The sequence below is a fragment of the Nyctereutes procyonoides genome, unplaced genomic scaffold, assembly GCF_905146905.1.
Source record: "Nyctereutes procyonoides isolate TBG_1078 unplaced genomic scaffold, NYPRO_anot_genome, whole genome shotgun sequence".
NCBI classification, from domain to species: Eukaryota; Metazoa; Chordata; class Mammalia; order Carnivora; family Canidae; genus Nyctereutes; species Nyctereutes procyonoides.
In genome coordinates, this window is record NW_026575033.1 from 1,734,262 (window position 1) to 1,756,333 (window position 22,072).

General features: G+C 37.2%; 1 protein-coding gene across 1 annotated transcript in view; it reads right to left on the bottom strand.

The window, feature by feature from the left end:
* Positions 1-22,072, bottom strand: part of PSPC1 (paraspeckle component 1) — a 79,120-nt gene that overhangs the window by 36,284 nt on the left and 20,764 nt on the right. The window contains exons 3-5 of the mRNA XM_055317258.1: positions 17,941-18,036; positions 12,933-13,129; positions 5,605-5,689 (exon numbers count right to left, since the gene is read on the bottom strand). Coding sequence (XP_055173233.1) covers positions 5,605-5,689; positions 12,933-13,129; positions 17,941-18,036 — 378 coding nt within the window. The remainder of the gene's footprint in view (positions 1-5,604; positions 5,690-12,932; positions 13,130-17,940; positions 18,037-22,072) is intronic.

Consider the following 22,072-nt stretch of genomic DNA (forward strand, 5'->3'; position numbering starts at 1 on the left):
AACGCTGCATCAAGCAAGTCTATAGGCCCCATTTATCCAAAAGCATCTGCTCACTTTGTGTCTCTGTGTCACATTTCGGCAGGTAATTATCACAATATGTTATTATTATAGTTGTAATAGTGATATGTGATCTTTGATGTTGCTTACTACTGTAACTGTTTTGAGACACCAAAAAACACACCCAAACGTTATCAATAAATACTGTGTGTTCTAAATGCTCCATTAACAAGCCATTCCCCCTATCTCTCTCCCTCTCCTCTGTCTCCTTTTCCTTGGGTTTCCCGACTCTGAAACACAATACTGAAATTAGGCTGATGCCTAATCCTAGAATGGTTTCTGAGTGTGTTCAAGTAAAACAAGAATTGCATGTCTCTCCCTTTAAATCAAAACCTAGAAATTAAAAAAAAACAAACAAACAAACAAACACCTAGAAATGATTAAACTTAGGAAGGCAGGGATCCCTGGGTGGCGCAGAGGTTTGGCGCCTGCCTTTGGCCCAGGGCACGATCCTGGAGACCCGGGATCGAATCCCACGTCGGGCTCCCGGTGCATGGAGCCTGCTTCTCCCTCTGCCTGTGTCTCTGCCTCTCTCTCTCTCTCTCTGTGACTATCATAAGTAAATTTAAAAAAAAAAATTAAATTAAAAAAAAAAAAAAACTTAGGAAGGCATGTCAAAAACTGAAAACAGGCCAAAAGGTAGGCCTCTTATACCAGTTAGCAAAGTTGTGAATGCAAAGGAAAAGTTCATCAAGAAAATCAGTAAAATGGTACTTCAGTAAACATATGAATGATAAGAATACAAAACAGCCTTGTTGCTGAAATGCAGGACTTTTAAGTAGTCTGCATAGAAGACCAAACCAGACACAACATTCCCTTAAGCCAAGACCTAATGCTATTCAATTCTATTGAAAAGGGAAGAAAGAGGGAAAGAAGCTTGAAGCTGGCAGAGATCCAGCTTTATCAAGTTACCCAAAAGACCTAGCTTAGCTAATTAATGAAGATGGCTACACCAAACAATAGATTTTCGTTGTAGATTAAACCACCTTAGACATTCAAAGCCACAGAGAAGTCAATGCCTGGAATCAAAGGACAGACTGACTACCTTGTTAGGGGCTAATGCAGCTGGTGACCGAAGATGAAGCCAATGCTCACTGACCATTCTGAAAATCCTAGGGCCCTTAAGAATTATGCTCAAAAAAAAAAAAAAAAAGAATTATGCTCAAACCACTCAGCCTGTGCACTATACAATGGACAAAAATGCCTGGATGCCGGCACATCTACTGACAACGTGGGTTTACTGAATTAATGTTAAACCCACTGCTGAGATCTACTGCTCAGAGAAAAAAAGATTCCTTTTCAAAATACTGCTGCTCACTGACAATGAACCTCGTCACCCAAGAGGTCTAATGGCCAGACACAAGATTAATGTTGTTTTCATGCCTGCTGACACAACATCCATTCTGCAGCCCACAGATCAAAGCAATTTCAACTTTCCAGTCTTACTATTTATATTTAATACATACATTTCATAAGGCTATATAACTGCCTTAGACAGTGATTCCTCTGATGGATCTGGACAAAATAAAACGAAAAACTTCTAGAAAGGGGATCCCTGGGTGGCGCAGCGGTTTGGCGCCTGCCTTTGGCCCAGGGCGCGATCCTGGAGACCCGGGATCGAATCCCACGTCGGGCTCCCGGTGCATGGAGCCTGCTTCTCCCTCTGCCTGTGTCTCTGCCTCTCTCTCTTTCTCTCTGTGACTATCATAAATAAATAAATAAATAAATAAAATTTAAAAACTTCTAGAAAGCATTCACCATTCTAGATGCCATTAAAAACATTTGTGCTTCATGGGAAAAGCCTAACTATCAACAGAACAGGAGTCGGGAAGAAGCTGATTCCAATCCAACCCTCATGGATGCCTTTCAGTTGAGGGGCTCAAGACATCACTGGACGAAATAACTGCAGATGTGGTGGAAACAGCAAGTGAACTACAATCAGAAGTGAGGCTTGAAGATGGGACTGCATTGCTGCAATCTCATGATAAAACTAACGGATGAGGAGCTGCTTCTATGGATCTGCAAAGGAAGTGGTTTCTTGAGATGCAATCCACCCCTGGTGAAGATGCTGTGGAGATTGTTGAAATGCCAACAAAGAACTTAGCAGATTACATAAACATAGTTGATAACACACATCAATAGGGTTTGAGAGGACTGACTCCCAACTGTGAAAGAAGTTCTACTGTGGATGAAATGGTATCAAACCGCACCACATGCTATAGAAAAATCCTTCAGGAAAAGACAACTCTTCATGTGGCAAACTTCAGTATCATCTTATTTTAAGAAACTGCCATAACCACCTCAACTTGATCAGTACTTAATTAAGACATGCACATTTTTTAAACGTAATGCTATTTTATACTTAACTAAGTAGAAAGAAGTAACTAACTTCATTAATTAGCTTATACTTAACTAAACTATAGCTTATTATAAACTATAAGTGTTGGTATATACGTAAATATAACTTATAGGTGCAAATATAACATATATACTGGGAAAACAAAAAACTCATTTGACACACTATTGTGATATTCACTTTACAGCACTGGTCTGGATCTGAATCTGCAAGCATCTCCAAGGTTTGTCTATGAAAGAGTGTTTGAGAGGATTCCTATTTTGAAAGAAGTTCTAGTGAGTAAAACGCTATCAAACAGCATCACACAAGTAAATACAGAGAAAGTCTGTATTTGTGAAGAGAGTCAAAAAATGCCACAGCCTTCCCAAACTTCAGCAACCACCACCCTGATCAGTCAGCAGCCATCAACATCAGGGAAAGAACTTCTACCAGCAAAAAGATTTCAACTCCCTGAAAACTCAAATGATGGTTAGCACTTTTTATCAATGAAAGTGTTTCTTCGGGGATCCCTGGGTGACTCAGCGGTTGAGCACCTGCCTTCGGCCCAGGGCATAATCCTGGAGTCCCGGTACTGAGTCTCGCATCGGGCTCCTACACGGAGCCTGCTTCTCCCTCTGCCTGTGTCTCTGCTCCCCCCCATGTCTCTCATGAATAAATAAAATCTTAAAAAAAAAAAAGTTTCTTCATTAAGGTGAACATATGTATTTTTTAGACATAATGCTCTTACATACTTGTTATACTATAGTGTAGTATAAACATAACTTCTATATGCACTGGGAAACAAAAAAATTCATTGATACACCCTATTGCTATATTTGCTTTATTCTAGTGGTCTGGTTCCAAACCTGCAGTATATCAGAGGTACATCTGTTCTTATTCCCTGGCACAACACTCCAGGCTCATTTTGGACTTTTTAGTTCAGTAACTAACCACTTCTCCACAAAGCCTCAGTGCCTTTTAGTAGAGAATGGTGTTTTAAACAGGAATATGGGTCCTCTGTGTGTGCTGTTATTGAAGCATCACTTCACTGCTTATAGGCAGACAGGGGTTATGAAATCTATGCATGCATGTGAACCCACACATATATACACATCTTTATTTCTCTAAATTAAATACCACCGAGTTCTATTGATATCCCTGATCCCAATTCAAATGTCACTGAATTCATTTTAGTCTTAAGTTTTCTCTTTTTCTTCTTTCTCCAACAATGAGAAAACATTTCATTATCTACATTTACTAATTAGTTCAACTCAAAAAAGTATACATTTTTTTCACTAAAGACGTGAACAAAGTGAGAAAAAAGTATATATAAAAATTAGCTTCAGAACTGCTAACTCAAATCCCTGAAACACATTAACTAACTAGATTACAAAATTTATATATTGTTTTTCTTGTCATTTGCCTATAGTGTCCAGTCAAGACAGTGTTTTCCAAAGTTATTTAGGTTCCTTATTTTCTTCCTCATCCCCTTCTAGGGTGATAATGTTATTCACCTTCAATGCAATTATGTTCATTTGTTTGTTTTTTAAAGACTTTATTTTTAAGTAATCTCTACCCCCAATGTGGGGCTCGAACTAACAAGCCCAAGATTGAGTTGCATGCTCTACTAACTGAGCTAAGCCAGGTGCTCGCATTTGTTTGGGTTTTTTGAAATGCCTTCTTATGGGTTCTCCCATATTATTTGGTTAGATCATTTATTTTTTCGGCAAATGAAAGGAAGGGTACTATTTCTAAAATTAGTCAAGTATAAGGGAAAGATGGGAGTCAGAGTTTTATGTTTGAGGGAGAAGATTTCCTTTTTTGTAGAAGTATGATAAACCTTTACTTACATAAAAAGGAAAGAAACCACAAGGAAGAAATTGGGAAAAGGTCTCCATATGATCATATGGGATTTTTTAAACAATAGTGGTTCTCAAAATTTATGATGCATACGAATATCCTAGAAGACTAAGTACAGGTGTCTGGGCTCCACTCTACCATTTCTGATTCACCAGTTTAGGGAAGTGGAGGTTTGTAATTAGAATGCTGATGCTGTCTGTCCAAATATCTTAATTTGAGAATAAGTAAGAGTAAAATCAGAGTAGCTCCAAGACAGAAACATATATACATTGATATAATCAGGTACAAAATTAGAAAAACTACATTAAAATATATTGAATAGGGGATCCCTGGGTGGCTCAGCGGTTTAACGCCTGCCTTTGGCCCAGGGCGCGCGATCCTGGAGTCCCAGTCCCGGGAATCAAGTCCCGCGTCAGGCTCCCGGCATGGAGCCTGCTTCTCCTTCCTCCTGTGTCTCTGCCTCTCTATCATAAATAAATAAATCTTTAAATATATATATATATATTGAATACTACCTATTATTTCCAGACCATAAAGACACTTGACATTTATTCAAGGCTTTTAGTCTTTTTAATTTCCCACTTTAAAAAACAAAACTTTGGGGCACCTCGGTGGCACAGTTGAGCATCTGACTCTTGGCTTCAGTTCAGATCATGACCTCAGGGCCCTGAGATTCAGACCCATGGCAGGCTCCACATTCAGTGGGCAGTCTGCTTGAAATTCCTTCTCTCCCTCTCCCACTGGCCCTCCACCTCAAGCTTGCTCCTTTCTCTCTCTCTCTAAAATAAATAAAAGCTGTTAATTTTTGTTTACACATCTTAGATCAACCACTCCCCCAAATTTCCTTATTTAACCTAGAAGATTTTAAGTTGACCATCACAGTCATCTATTTTATACTGAATTTTAAATCTCCATATCTCAATTTACCATGTATTCTACTTCCACAAAACTTTAAGTGAATTATCAGACGCACAAAGATGTATAAAAGCATTCACAGTAGTGTTATACACATGGAAAAACTGAAACTAAGAATAGTTCACATATGTCCAGCACCAGAAAAATGATCCAGTAAATCACAGTGCATTCTTACAACCAATTATATGCAATACCTAAGCCCCTATGTAAGTTCACAGTGAATGCAAAGTGTCCATAACCAGATAAAAAAAATCATAAGAATAGCAAAGATTTATGCTAATTTATAAAGCAATTCCCAAAGTCAAATAGACAATTTTGTTATTTTTTCTGTATTTTCAAACTTGTACAACTTATTTACGATAGGCAGTAGGGAATTTTATTAATATCACAACGATAACTACGTATATTCACATATATATTACCATGATGTCCTTTACCTCAACTGTATCTGCTTCCGTTTTTGTAACTCTTGGTTTCTGAGTTCTTCCAAGCGTCTGAGTTCTTCTTGACGCCTCATGAGATCTATAAAAATAGAGTACACATTAATATTTTTGCCTTCCCTTTCTGTATTTTTAAATCAATAATTATATAATTGATTGCTGGCAACATTAACTTATTCATACTCATGCACTTCTTTTGTCTATTGTATCATTTTGTAATGAAAGATTATAAGCAGTGTGATTAATCAAATTAGTATATTTACTGGACCTGTTTCTTCCTATGTATGAAAAGTAATAAAATTCATCCTTATGTTAAGAAATTAAGATGGAAGTAACTATTTTAACATAAGGCCTGGAACATACTAAAAACAGAATGGTAGCTATATTTTCATATACATTCTTTCAAATGAATTACTATAATTTTTTTCAGCCATGAATGTAAAACCCAAAAAGATGCACTGGGAGACAGGAGCAGAGGTCACATAAGAACCCAAACAAACAGTAAAAGTAGTAAGACAGGATACTGTTTAACATCCAAATAATATCCCTCCCGATACAATTAGCATTAAGATTCCTCCCACACAAAGTCAATTTCTTCACCAACCCTTGCCATATCATCCAGAACAGGGGTTCCAGAGTAGTAGAAGATTAACTATCAGGTAATTACTTAAGCTGGAGAAAACTAGTAGACAGCAAAAATATTTAATCTACTCATATTCCTAATAGGAAATGTTTCGATAAGCCAAAATGTAGAGAGTGTACTATGATCATTAACTACCCAAGAAAGTCTATTCAGTATATCCTATAACAATTTTATCATGGTTTTGTAAGGTAATTGCTCTTACCATATATAACAATGTAAAAATATGCATTACATTTTCTTCCACAAAAAAGGGTAAGAAAAAAAATAAACATTTGTTTTCTATCAACTAGATTTTCTCCTTTTAAGCTGTACCATTTGAGAAAACTACTTTAACCTCTCAGAATTTCCACATCTGTAATGCTCGTTTAATAATTAGCTCAAAGACTCCAACAATAAAGTTATCAGATAAGCACATTATCCAATTTAAGTAGGAACACTATCAACTTAAAGCAAAACCAGCATTTACATTTACTAAATTATTTCTTTGGGATCCCTGGGTGGCGCAGCGGTTTAGCGCCTGCCTTTGGCCCAGGGCGCGATCCTGGAGACCCTGGATTGAATCCCAGGTCGGGCTCCCGGTGCATGGAGCCTACTTCTCCCTCTGCCTATGTCTCTGCCTCTGTGTGTGTGTGTGTGTGTGTGACTATCATAAATAAATAAAAATTTAAAAAAAAAGATTATATTAAAAAAAATAAAAATAAATTATTTAAGTTGCTCATATCCAAAATTCCTGAAATTTCAACATAGCTTACATTTTGTACACTGCCATAGTAATATCCTTCTGGGGGAATATATATATATATATATATATATATGAAGTTTTTTCATCCTTTGATGAAGGGACAGTAAATCAGTCAAAAACTTTTCTTAAAAAAATCCAAACCATCCATCCATACACATAAAGACATCTGGTACAGCACTACTTACTAAGAAACCAAAAGAAGTTTGAAAATGCTTTCCTAATTTGTTGACAAAGAACCTAAAATTATATCTGTAATTTCGATATATCATAAATACATGGGAATATAAGGGAATAAGAGGGAATACAGACAAATTTGGAAGTTTGCACTGAGGATGCAGGAGTGGCTCAGTGTTTAAGCATCTGCCTTTGGCTCAGGGCATGATCCCGGTCCCATGATCGAGTCCCGCCTCAGGCTCCCTGAGGGGAGCCTGCTTCTGTCTCTGCCTGTGTCTCTCATGAATAAATAATTAAAAATCTTTGAAAAAGTAAGTAAAAAGTTTGCTCTGCACTGTGTTTTCTCAATTTAATATTCTTCAAGTCAGGAAAACTGAATGTATATTCTCTAACAGTGTATTTTCCAGAAATAGAAGCACTGAATCTACAGATTGACAGGGCATATTTAGTCCCAAAGAAAAGCAGAAACACTACACTGGTATAACAAGATGGATCTGAAGTACAAGAATGAACAGATGGAAAGATGTAATAAAGTACAGTAAAATGTTAGTAACAGAATGTAAGTAGTGAACACCTTAAAATTTCTTCAACATTATTTTCAAAATTTCTCTTAACAAGAGCTGCCTAGGTGGCTCGGTCAGTTAAGCATCTGACTCCTGATCTCAGTTCAAGTCTTGATCTTAGGGTTGTGAGATTAAGCTCTGTGTTGGGCTCCATGGTGGGTGTGGGGCCTACTTAAAAAGAAAAAAAGGAGAAAAAACTTCTCTTAACAAAATATTGGGGAGAAAAAACACATCCTGGGTAAGTTACTGGACTTTGCTTAAGAAGAATAAAGTTCAAGTCATTTCTGAGACAAGAAAAATTCAGGCTTACCTCAGACTTTCCCACACAAACATTCAATGCGAGAAGACAATGAAACATGCTATCAAGTACTTAAGGAAAGGAGAAAAAGATCTATGAGTTTCAAGCACCAGTTTAAAATATAGGGATCAAGATAATATTTTAGAAGATGCAACAACTCAAGGAATGTTTTTTCTGTGAACGCTTCCTTAAATCATTATGAGAGGGTAAACAACAATCAAATAATGCTACTTAAAATTGGGTTAAAATTTAAGCACATGAAGATCATCATTAAAGAACATTAAGCTGAAATGAAAACATGGTATCAGAGAGATATGTGCACTTCCATGTTCACTCCAGCATTATCCACAACAGTGAACATTTGGAAACAACCTAAGTGTTCATCAACAAATGAATGGATAAAGATGTGGTATCTGTGTATGTATATATCTATACACCACATAATGTGGTATATACAAACATATATACACTCAACTCATATACACAGACACACAATAGATTATTCAGCCACAATAAAATGAAACTCTACATTTCCAAGAACACGGATGGACTATGAGGCATTAAAGCTCAGTAAAATATGCCAAAGAAAGACAAATACTGCATAGAACTTAAACGTGAAATCTTAAAAAAAAAAAAAAATCACACTAATAGAAACAAAGGAGTAGAAAAGTGTTGTCAGGGGCAGGGAAGTGGAGTAAAAAGAAAAAGGTTGGTAAAGAGGAAAAGCTTTCACCTATAATAAAGCCTGAGGATTTAATGTATAATGTAGTGACTATAGTTGGTGACACTGTATTGTATAATTAAGAATTAAGAGAGTAAAACTTGAATGTTCTACAACACCAGAGAAAATTAGCTTTTATACTAAAAAAAAATAATTAAGTTAATGTCATTAATCTAGACAAATCAGATGCAAAATAAAGTTGAGAGGAAAGGAGAACAAAGGAGGAATAAATTATGCCTATTTCCTTGTTTTTTCCTTCAGTAATCAGGATCAAAAGATATTTATTTATTTATTTATTTATTTTTAATTTATGATAGTCACAGAGAGAGAGAGAGAGAGAGAGAGAAGCAGAGACATAGGCAGAGGGAGAAGCAGGCTCCATGCACCGGGAGCCCGACGTGGGATTCGATCCCGGGTCTCCAGGATCGCGCCCTGGGCCAAAGGCAGGCGCCAAACTGCTGCGCCACCCAGGGATCCCCGATCAAAAGATATTTAAAACCAATTTACTTCCACTACTTGATTTATCAGTACAAAGGCATATATATAAACACTGATGATATAAATGTAAAATTCCAGTGGTGAAAAGAGAAGACAGTAATAACAATATACCTAGCAGAGTTAATTTCATCTACTGAAAGTTTATAACTAAAGGAACAAAGATAATACAAAAATAAACATGTAGAAAATTCAGGAATTGTCTCCTACGCTAATGACCAAAAACAAAGGAAGAAGGAAAAAAGTAACCTGTAACAGTATAATGGGATTTGGATCTAGAAAGGATTAAATAAACATCAGTAAAGTACCAAAGTACAATTATTAAAACATATTGGTGTATCAAAAAGAATTAAAATTTACAAAACCTTGCTAAGGTATATACATAAATATTCATTGAAGCATTGATTTTACTAACAAACTGGGAAGAGAACTAGGTAGGTATCAGTCAACAGAAGAAGAGCTAAAGTAATTATTATATCCATTTAACAAAATATCATGCAACCATTTAAAAAATGAGGCAGTTTCTGTAAGTATCTACTGTAGAAGGTAAAATAGCAAGGTAGAAAAAAGATAAATAGGAAATTTCTTGGTTATAAATACACATACATACTTAATGACATATTCGAGTTTACTTTTCATTAAGGGATATACAAAAGAAACTTAAAATACGGGGATCCCTGCGTGGCTCAGTGGTTAGGTGCCTGCCTTTGGCTCAGGGAGTGATCCTGGAGTCCCAGGATCAAGTCCCGCATCGAGCTCCCTGCATGAAGCCTGCTTCTCCCTCTGCCTGTGTCTCTCTGACTCTCTCTCTCTGTCTCTCATGAATAAATAAAATCTTAAAAAAAAAAAAAAAAAAAGGAAAGAAAGAAACTTAAAATACAGAAGAGACTGTGATTCCTACAAGAAAGCAGAAGGTAGAAGAAGATAGGAGTACACTTTCTCTGTACTATTTGAGTTTTCTATTTCCATAGGTCACCTGAAGAGTCCTGTTTCTGTTTCTGCACAGCCACAGAACAAAGATTACCTAAAGTCCCTCCTGGCATCTGAATAAACCCTTAATAATGGTGTATGAACTATAAAATTGTAGAACAAAAGAAAGAAAATTGTGAATTAAAAAAAATTTTTGAACACTGAAAAAAATTACCTGTAGTCTTTTGCTGAAATAAATACAAGATGTACTTTAGCACAAGTAAACCCAGAAGGAGGATACACTAAGTGATGTGCTTTTCTATTACAAACCGAAATATTGTCAACAAGGGTTATAAACACACAAAAAGCAATGAAAAGATAAAAACTGAGGAGACATAACTTTACAAAATTATTCTGCTTCAAAAGTCAAGTCTTAGGGATGAGACAAATCTTCTAAGAGCTCAGAAGAGCTTTATGAGACCTGAAGAAATATTGCTCTTTGTCATCACTATATCCTCAAATACCTCAGTGTCTTCTACCAACTGACCTTAAAAAATACGTTAAGTAATGACTGTTACGATACTGTCTGTCATCAACAAGTATCTTGTAGTAAGTACAAATGCTTCCATATTTAATCAATGTTATGTCCTAACCATGGCATGACTGTAGTCAGTGGCAAAGTGCCCAGAAGGCTATAAGCAGAAAACAATGCATATATTGGACAGAAGTATGAGAGTAATCATGAAGCCTACGAAACGAAATCTTAAAAAATTTCCCAGTCGACTCTGATGTGTTAACAAATTTTAGAACCACAAAACCACCAGACTAGATAAAGATCTCTCTTCCATCTCTAAGCAATGATTCTGTAACCTTATCTTTTTATAAAGCAATTTAAAATTTTCTGCTAGATAAGAGACTTAGTTTATCTTGAAACATATTATGTAATATAAATGAGCTCAATTTTCTTACAAGAGTGAACTTGCAGAACTGGTAAGTTTAGTGTCCAAATGAAACCAGAAATGTCTGACTAGTTTCTTTAGTTGTTGCACTGGATTTTGTTTAACTTATTTAGTTTCAGGACAGTTATTTAATGACTTGATCATAAATGTTCAATAAATGTTTACTGAACAGAAAAACCAAATAAACAATCCTGGGCTTTTAGGAATTAAGAATCTATCAAAAGGATTTAAAAATGAACGATGATCATATTTTCACCTTTTAAAGAAATACTGGCTCTCGTATGAAGAACAGATTGGAAGAACCAAGATTAAATAACAGTCCAATAAGAAAACTACTGCAGAAACCTAGGTAAGCATCCCGGTACCTTGATCTCTGGGGGTAGCAAAGACAATGTAGGTAAATGTTTACTGAAATGTTAAAAAAATAAAATAAAATAAAATAAAAAACAGCAAAATAGAGAGTAATCAAATGCTTATTTTAAGAAATACAAACTATTATGGATAGTTGAAAAAATGAGCGGCAGGAATAACCAGAAGAAATTATTTCGAGAATTACAGAACACAAAAGAAGCAAAGAGATAATAAAGGCATAAAAAGAAACACAACAAGAGGATAAGAGGAAAAGCAAGCTTCTACATATATTTAAGTAGCTTATCATGTTAGGTGTCTGACCAATGAATATGAGAATAAACGATCACCCATTAGGACTGCTCTGAAAAGTTGTTAGTTCTATCTCAAATGTTTAAAATATTCTTGCCAACTACAACAAATTCAATCCTCCTGAATCCCCGTATCTGTCAGCATACATGAAATCTTTTTCATTCCTGCCAAAGAATATCCTTCTGTAATCTTTGGACAGACAGTATAATCTTATACAACCAGCATTTGTCTTAATTCTTCTTTCCATCAATCAAAATCTTTTAAGTTTTTAATTCCAGTGCAATATTAGTGTCAGGTATACACCAAAACAAAATCTTGATTATGTGACTTTATCCCAAATCTACATACCAAAAATTACCCACTGTGCTTCTCTTTTTGCCAGCAAATCGTCTATTTTTACAAGCAAAATTTAAAAACCCTTTAATAACCTCTAAACAATACAACTTATATAGGTAAACCATTTTTTCTTTTTAAACGCAGGGCTTGAATTCATAACCCTAAGATCAAGACCTGAGTTGAGATCAAGAGTCAGATGCTTAACCAACTGAGCCACCCAGGGACCCAAAAACTTATTTTAATAAGGGATTCTGAGATTGTTGGTTTATTAAAGGAAGTTCTTGGAAAAGGGAGATTTTTTTTCTAATAAAGTGGAAGTCCCAACTATCTCTAAACTCCTAACTGGCAACTTAAATAGTTAATAGGTAACACTGGGAAATATAAACTTAGCTTTAAGAAAAAGAAATTAGGGATGCCTGGGTGGCTCAGCGACTGAGCATCTGCCTTTGGCTCAGGGCATGATCCTGGGTCCGGGGATGGAGTCCCGCATCGGGCTCCCTGCAAGGAGCCTGCTTCTCCCTCTGCCTATGTCTCTGCTTCTCTCTTGTGTCTCTCATGAATTAAAAAATAAAAAAATAAAAAAAAATTAAAAACAGAGGGAAAAAACCATACTGTATCTATTTGAAAGCCCATTTTGGGGGCACCTGGGCGGCTCAGTCAGTTAAGCGGCTGACTTTGGCTCATGGTCATGATCCCAGGGTTCTGGGATGGAACCTTGTGAGAGGTTCTCTGCTCAGTGGGAAGTCTGCCTCTTCCCCCTACTCATGTTCTCTCTCTCTCTCAAATAAATAAAATAAAATAAAATCTTAAAAAAAAATTTTTTACCTTGCCTCATTAGCATTAATTGGTGTTCGTGCCTGGCTGCTTCCATTTCTGCTTCCAGTTTCTCTTTGGCTTCTCTGATGTTTCTATCAACCTGCTCACGCTGCTGCTTTTCCATTTCATCAAGAGCCTTCCATCGAGATGCATATTCAAATTCAAATGTCCCAGGCTGAGCAAAACGTGGCGGCTGTTCTCTTTCCCTAAGTTCACATTTGAAAACACAGAAATATATGTTTAAAAGGCAAAACAATAAATAAGAATTACAAGAACAACCATTTACTAAGCAGTTGCAATGCTCATGGCACTGTGTCAGGCAAGTACTCTATATGTTTACCTCACGGCAATATCGTAATGCATGTTTTAATAGCCCTGAGTTAAGAGACAGCCCAAGGATGCCCACCCAACTAGTAAGAACAGAACCAAGATTCCAATGTAAGCAATCTGATTATTACAAGGTGCACTCCCCTAATTATCACCTTCAATGAGGCCTTTCTGATTTTCACTCAATTTTATGTAAGGCAATCTGCAACACATGAATCAAATATGCCCTAAATTAACCATCTAGAATCAAATTTTTCTTCTAAAAGGAGTAACTTTTGGGCAGCCTGGGTGGCTCAGGGGTTTAGCACCACGTTTGGCCCAGGGTGTGGTCTTGAAGACCTGGGATCAAGTCCAGGTCGGACTCCCTACAGGAAGCCTGCTTCTCCCTCTGCCTGTGTCTCTGCCTCCCTCTATGTGTGTCTCTCATGAATAAATAAAAATAAAAATAAATAATAAAAATAAAAGTAGTAACTTTCAGGGATAGTACTAAAAGCAGATAGCACATTGAGTATTACGTGCTAGGCAAATTGGCTATGCCAAAAAGCAAAGGCCTCACTTACAAATATATCTATTAATTGCTGTAACTCAAGTACCTAGCACAGTATCTAGCAAACTATATACATTTAACATGTATTTCTTGAATGATCAGCAAACAACCAAAAATTTTTTTAAAAGATAATGACCTATGGATGTACTTGAAATTCAAAGAATTTTTTCAATTATTCTTGCCTATCACAACTTCTATTTAAAAATACTGGTAAATGGGGATCCCTGGGTGGCTCAGCGGTTTAGTGCCTGCCTTCGGCCCAGGGCATGATCCTGGAGTCCCAGGATCAAGTCCCGCATCGGACTCCCTGAATGGAGCCTGCTTCTCCCTCTGCCTGTGTCTCTGCCTCTCCCTCTCTGTGTCTTTCATGAATAAATAAATAAATAAAGTCTTAAAAAATAAAATAAAATACTGGTAAGGGCAGCCTGAGTGGCTCAGCAGTTTAGTGCTGCCTTTGGCCCAGGGCATGATCCTGGAGACCCAGGATTGAGTCCCACGTCAGGCTCCCTGCATGGAGCCTGCTTCTCCCTCTGCCTGTGTCTCTCTGCCTCTCTATCTCACATGAATAAATAAATAAAATCTTAAAAAAAAAAATAAAATACTGGTAAAAATAGAATCCCTATCCCACCAATGTAAGTATAGATGCCTTGCAATCCTAAATTTTAACTTTTATTTTAGGGTGGAAAGGGAAAGATGGGTAGGTGAGACAAATGTGGGAGAGCCAGGGAGAGGTTGTCACAGAAGAAAAGATGTAGTAACAAGAAAGAGCTTCAAAAATATTCAGAGGTATATAAGGAAAATCAAAGTTAATCATGATCCGGAATTCTATACCTAAAAAATAGATTTGGACTTTTTCTTTTTAAAACATTGACTGGAGGGGGATCCCTGGGTGGCTCAGCGGTTTGGCACCTGCCTTCAGCCCAGGGTGTGATCCTGGAGTCTCGGGATCAAGTCCCATGTCGGGCTCCCTGCATGGAGCCTGCTTCTCCCTCTGCCTGTGTCTCTGCCTCTCTGTGTGTGTCTCTCATGAATAAATAAATAAAATCTTTAAAGAAAAAAAACATTGGAAAAGGGAAAGGAATGAGGGGAATCAACCACCTACTAATTTTTCTGGAAGAATATTTCTTAGTAATTCCTCAATCAGACTTGGGACTATAATCATCAATATTTTTAAAATCTTCCTTTTTCTCCAAGGGAAACACTAAAAACAATATGGATTTAAGGAGTTAGAATAAATTTGAATCATGGCTCTTATGCTTTGTGAACGAACATTCTCTTCTGAACATAACCCTTTAGTAGCAAAACTAGAAATATAACCAGATCTAAAAAGGTTTTCTGGGTAATTAAATCAGTATATAAACAAACACTCTTATATGTATATAAATTCCACTTTCTATAACACCCTTAAAACTCTATTCTCTAATTCTTAAATCCAAAAGTATGCTGTAGTTCAAATTTGTAATGGTAAACTATAACCACAAAAAATGTCAAGTGACTAGGAAGTCATAGTAAGTCTTTGAAAAATAGCATTGTATGAGAAATTAAAATGGTTCTGAATTACAACTGATGATATCACCAACCCTCTTCCTTTAATGTTTTTCATCGTCTATATACTAGAGTATTCCGGGACTCACTCCTTTGACATAGTTCTCTATCACATGTGGAAACTGTAGCCCAGAGAACTCATCTAAATTCCAGATGTGAATCCAACTACTTACTTGACATCTTCACTTGGATGTTGAAAACTGTCTCAAACGTAACATGCCCAGAGTTCCTGAACTTCCTCCCCCAAACCTGCTCCTCCTACAGGATTCTCCAGACTGATCATTAGCAATTTCCAAATTTCCAGTTACTTTGGCCTACAACCATGTAATCATGCTTTCAACTCTCTCCCATATCCATCAACAAAATCCAAAGTCTATTTTCAAACTATATCCTGAATCTGACCACTTCTCATCATCAACACTGCAATCTCCACTTCAACAGGCTCCAAACTTACTATCTTCTCCAATTCTACTCTTGGTTCTTTATAAATCTATTCTTAAAATAGCCAAAAAAAAAAAAGAGCTATTGTTAAATTTAGGATTAAATCACTACTCTGGGGCAGCCTGGGTGGGCTCAGCGGTTTAATGCCGCCTTCAGCCCAGGGCCTGATCCTGGAAACCCGGGATCGAGTACCGCATCGGGCTCCCTGCATGGAGCCTGTGTCTCTACCTCTCTCTGTCTCTCTCATGAATAAATAAATAAAATCTTTAAAAAATAAAAATAAATAAATCACTACTCTGCTCCTTCCTTTCTCATAAAATACAAAAACCAAGATATCAGCTTGGTATCTTGTATAACCATATATGTATATGTATGTAACCATATGTATAACCATAACCAGCAAGGCACAACAATCTGCTCTCCTCCCAACATCCCTTATCTACTTCATCCGTACTGTTTCCTCTCCTTACTCACCATGCTCCAGCTAAACTGGCCTCTCTACTGTTCCTAGAACTTGCCAGTCTTCTCTCAAGGCCTTTATAGTTACTGTTTCCTCTGCTGAGATCACTATTTTCTCTACTCCATCCTAATTCTGATCCTATACAGCTAGCTTCCTCCCCACTCCTCCAAGCTATAATTAAATCTCACCTTCTCAGTAGGGCTTCTCCAACCACCTGTACAAAGAACCACACTACTCTGTTCCAAAGCATTCACTTTCCTGTATCTTTCTGCTATATTTTACTAATTTTATTGTTTTTTTTAAAGATTTATTTATTTATGATAGACAGAGAGACAGAGAGAGAGAGAGAGAGATGGAGAGAGAGAGGCAGAGACACAGGAAGAGGGATAAGCAGGCTCCATGCCAAGGAGCCCGACATGGGCCTCGATCCCGGGACTCCAGGATCGTGCCCTGAGCCAAATGCAGGCGCTAAACCACTGAGCCACCCAGGGATTCCCTTAATTTTATTGTTTAACCTCCTTACCACCCCTACATAGCACGAATTTCTGGCCTATTTTGTTCACTAGTTCATCTCCTACACCAGGCATAGAACAAACACTCATATTTCTCATCTAAATTAACTACACAGAAAAAACATTCAACTGCACTAAAATCAAAGAATGCTAATTAAAATAACATGCATAAAATACCATTTTGAACATCGCCATCCTTTTGTCACGATAAACAAAAATACCTTTATACATACACCAAGGAGTGTAAATTTTATAATATTTCTGGAAAACAATTTGTCAGTATTAATCAATTTTATATATGCATACATTTTGATCTAAGCCTTTACACCTTTTATTAGTTGGTTTTTTTGAATAATAATTTTCACAATTTAATAGATGTTTTAATTTTTGTTTTTTTGTGTACTTCCACCACCAGAAATATAAGCACCAGGAAGGCAAAAACAGTTCCAAGTTTCACTGAGTGCACCTGGAACACTGCCTAACACAAAAGCACTCCAGTATCTGTTGAATTCATGCATGTAAATATATTAGTTTTATTTATTATAATGAACAAGTACCTGATTAAAAACAACACAATATATTCATGCAGCCAATTCATGCAAAAACATTTCCAGTATAGTGAGCAAAAAGCAACTGGTAAAAGAATAATATACATTTTGAAAATAGACTATTTTTCAGGGCACCTGGATGGCTTGGCAAGTTAAGCGTCTGCCTTTGCCCAAGGTCATGCCATGATCCCAGGGTCCTGGGATTGAGCCCCACTTTGGCCTCCCTGCTCATCAGGGAATCTACTTCTCCTCCACTCACTCCCCCTGGTTCATGCTCTCTCTCGCTCACTCTCTTTCAAATAAATAAATAAAATCCTTTTTTTTTAAAGGCTACTTTTCTTTTCTACCACTAAGAAGAGTACTTCCTGTCCTTACCCTAATAACTAGGATCTCCCCTGCTTTACCCCTGCCAAGTCTCCTTTTAACTTATAGTACACCTAAAACATACTAAAATATTTTCATGATATCTAGATTATACTGTTTCTAACATAATTACTGAGTCTCCATCCACCTACCTCCCACTGCCCAAGTTAATGTTCTACCCATATACAAAAGAATAGCATTCGATGTAGACCAACCAGGATAATATGTATCCTTGATAGCACATATCTAAAATTTCTTTATTAATAAATCTTACTTATGATATTGTTGAGTTTTCTGCATTAGCTTCTCTGGCAAGCCATCTTCATCATCAAACTGCTCCATAGGCTCCACAATGACTGGACGAGGTGTCCTGGGTTGATAAAAGCATAAGAGTTAATACAGTATCTGCAGCTAACATCACACTAGAAATTCTTTATAATAATTCCAAGATATATATGTGGGAAATTTCTCTCTTGAAAAAAATGTCTTAGAAGTTACTATATATACTCTTAAAATCAGTCAATAAACATTTGCTGCACCAGATACAAATGAACATCAATGTCAATCAAAGATGCTTTTTAGAGCATCCTCCATTCAAGACGGCAGAGGAGCAAATCAACAACTCTGAATCTGCATAACCACTCTAGTTAACTTTTACGAATTATGAAGGAAAAGAATCAGTACCTAATTCACATTTTATACATGTGGAATCATCATCTCGATATCCCACCACCTCAAATTCCCACCTCCCAACCTTCCTGTGCCTAAACAGTCTTGTTAAGAAAAGCCTTTCTAAAACCTAAAATGGTATCTAAAACACATCAGCCAAGCAGCCAAGCAAAAGGAGAGGAACTAGAAGACACAAACATGTTCAAAGTGGAGGTTGAGCAGGGGAAATTAAGAGTGGGTGATGAAAGATTATGACTTGCAAATCCTCCTTCTTTACTACTTTCCTAAGTAAAACAAAAGGATGGGAAAGCTGAGGAAGACAAAATAGGGAAATGAAATAAATATCAGATAATATGATGATACTAAAATTTCCTATTATTCACTAACTTTGCTTATAGGGCTTTTATAGCCAAGCACATGATTTTAAAGCTACACCACCAAAAGTAGTCGTGTGTGTTTTTTAACCATACATTTTCTTGTAGCTTAGACTGGACTCATTTCCAAAATGATGCAGTAGTATTTTTACCATTTTTCCAAATAAGCAAATATCATGACTGGTGTGTTCTCAGTGATGAATGCACTGGATTCACTTTTGTAAAAGTGCATTTTGTGCCCTGTCCAAGGAATAGATCAGGGATGATCAGCTGGATGAGAAAGAAGCACCCTAAGAATTTACAGATCTTGGGATGCCTGGGTGGCTCAGCGGCTGAGCGTCTGCCTTTGGCTCAGGGCATGATCCTGGGGTCTCTGGATCAAGTCCCTTTTCGGGCTCCCTGAATGGAGCCTGCTTCTCCCTCTGCCTGTGTCTCTGCCTCTCTCTGTGCATGTGTCTCTCATGAATGAATAAATAAAATCTAAAAAAAGAAAAATTAAAAAAAAAAGAATTTACAGATTTTGTCAAACTGTTTGTGATAAACATCATCACAGTCATAGCTATGAATGTCGTCATTGCTATCATAGCAGTCACCTTCATGTCACCTGTAATAATACTCCTGAAAGGCCTGGCTGCCTAATCTAGTGGAGAAGAGGCTTTGGTTCTTTCTTCTCCTGAATGCCAACTGTCACACTCAGAAGATAGCACATTCATTTGGCAAGATCAAACTGGCATCTGTACATGAAGATTCATTATCCAGCTTTCTTATGATCAGTGCCTTCTACCAGAGCACCTCCTATCGTAGTTGTGTTTTGTTAACTATGTTTACTTTTTCGAACTATGTAAGCCTAACCAAAAATAAAAGATCTGTGCCTAAGCTAAAAATTTTCCTTGCTATCAGTCTCTCACCATTCAAATCATAGTAAATCTACTGCAGCAATAACGCAAGAGCTAAGAAGTGAAGGGACTTTCTGGATTCTAAAAGCTTCCCTGTACAAATAAATGAAGATCCTGAGATCAACAGAAACTTTAAATCTTAAACTATTATTAAATATGATTACTAGGGTATCTGGGTGGCTCAGTTGGTTAAGCACCTGACTCCTGATTTCAGCTAAGGTCAGGATCTCAGGGTCATGGAATCAAGGACCATGATAGGCTCCACATTCAGCATGGAGTCTGCTGTTCCTCTCTACTCCTCCCCCCCTACTCGCCCAACCTCTCTTGCTCTCATAAATAACTTTTTAAAAAAAGAGAAATAAAACCATGAAAAATGATTATTAAAAATTATTCCTAAAAGGCACCTGGCTGGCTCAGTGGGTGGAGAAGGCGACTTTTGATCTCAGGGTTGTGAGTTTGAGCCCCTGCTAGGTACAAAGATTACTTAAAAATAAAATCTTTATTTATTTATTTATTTATTTTTTAATTTTTTTTAACTTTTATTTATTTATGATAGTGAGAGAGAGAGAGAGAGAGAGAGAGAGAGAGAGAGAGAGACAGGGGCAGAGACACAGGCAGAGGGAGAAGCAGGCTCCATGCACCGGGAGCCCGACGTGGGATTCGATCCCGGGTCTCCAGGATCGTGCCCTGGGCCAAAGGCAGGCGCCAAACCGCTGCGCCACCCAGGGATCCCTAAAATCTTTATTTAAAAAAAAAAAATTATTCTTGGGCACCGGGGTGGCTCAGTGGTTGAGCTTCTGCCTTTGGCTCACGTTGTGATCCCAGGGTCCTGAGATTGAATCCTGCATCAAGCTCCCCGCAGGGACCCTGCTTCTCCCTCTGCCTGTGTCTGCCTTTCTCTGTCTCTCATGAATAAATAAAATCATAAAAAAAAAAGAAAAAAAAAGATTCTTGGACCAGTAAAGACATCTTAGAGAAAAAGAAATAGAAGGTGTGGAATACCTTGGGGTGATAAACACAATGGAATTATAGAAACCTCTGATAAACTGAGTAGAAACTCAAAAGAAAAGAGCCTTAGAGGATTCAATTTCAAGGGTGATAACTCCCATCCAACATCTAAATACAGAAGTGTGATAAAGAATGAGTAAATAGGGGCAGCTTGGTTGGCTCAGTGGTTTAGGGCTGCCTTCAGCCCAGGGCGTGATCCTGGAGACCCGGGATCGAGTCCCACGTCGGGACCCCTGCATGGAGCCTGCTTCTCCCTCTGCCTAAATTTATACCTTGTTCCTGGAATACCATTTCTAAAGAGATACATGAATAAGTGAGCAAAGATCAATGATAACCACATTCATCACATTCCATAAAACAAAAGACCATATATAATGTTCAAGAGTAGTCTTGAAGGGACTCTCTTTGTTTCTTGGGTTATATGCTAAAAGGTGGACATTTATGGTTTCACTGTATGCACCACCCCCCTGTAAAAATTCCCCTTGTCTATTATCACACACACATCTTGTTGTTCACTTTGATTTTTTGGTGTTAAAAAAAAAGTTGTTTTTTTAAAAGACTTATTTGTCTGAGAAAGAGAGCGCAAGCATGTGAGAGTGGGGAGACAGGCAAAGGGAGGAGAGAGAGAGGATCTCACCCAGGCTCCCCACTGAGTTTGAAGCTGGAGCCCAATGCGTTGGGGCAGGGAGGACCTCAACTGCATGACCCATGAGATAGTGACCTGAACTATAATCAAGAGTTGGACACTTAAGCAACTTAGCTACCCAGGTAAGTTGTTTAAGTTGTTAAAACCCAACTTAAATTCTCTTTATAGGTACAATCATTTAATTTACTTTTATAAATTTAAAATATTTCATAGAAAAAAAGACTAAAAGGAAGCAAATCAAAGTGGTCAACCATTAATGTTAAGTCTGGAGTTGTTATCTTTAGAGCTTTTCTTCTGCTCACTTTGCCCCCAAATTAATCAATCATTAATTTGGTTGTAATATTGATGCTTATCCATAGTAAGTTTTATTAAGTCAGTCAAATCCTATGATTTGGAAAGGACTTCTGATCATATTTCATAAACATCTCAGATTTTCCTTTCTGGTAGATATACATAATTTTACACAGAATGAATCACCTAGCCATGCTTTCTTCAGACATCCTGTATCACTCAATACAAAATGGCACCATTTCAGATGTATGCATGCACAATAATTTTTTTTAAGATTTTATTTATTTATGAGACACACAGAGAGAAAGGAGCAGAGACAGACAATCAGGCTCCTCACAGGGAGCCTGATGTGAGACTCAAACCCTGGACCCGGGATCATGCCTTGAGCCAAAGGAAGACACATTCAGTCACTGAGCCACCAGGTGTCCCAGCATGCACCATAATTTTTTAACCATTCTTACTGGTGGACATTTAAGGTTTCCATGTTTTTTAAGTGGGACATAATGATTAACTTATTTGTGA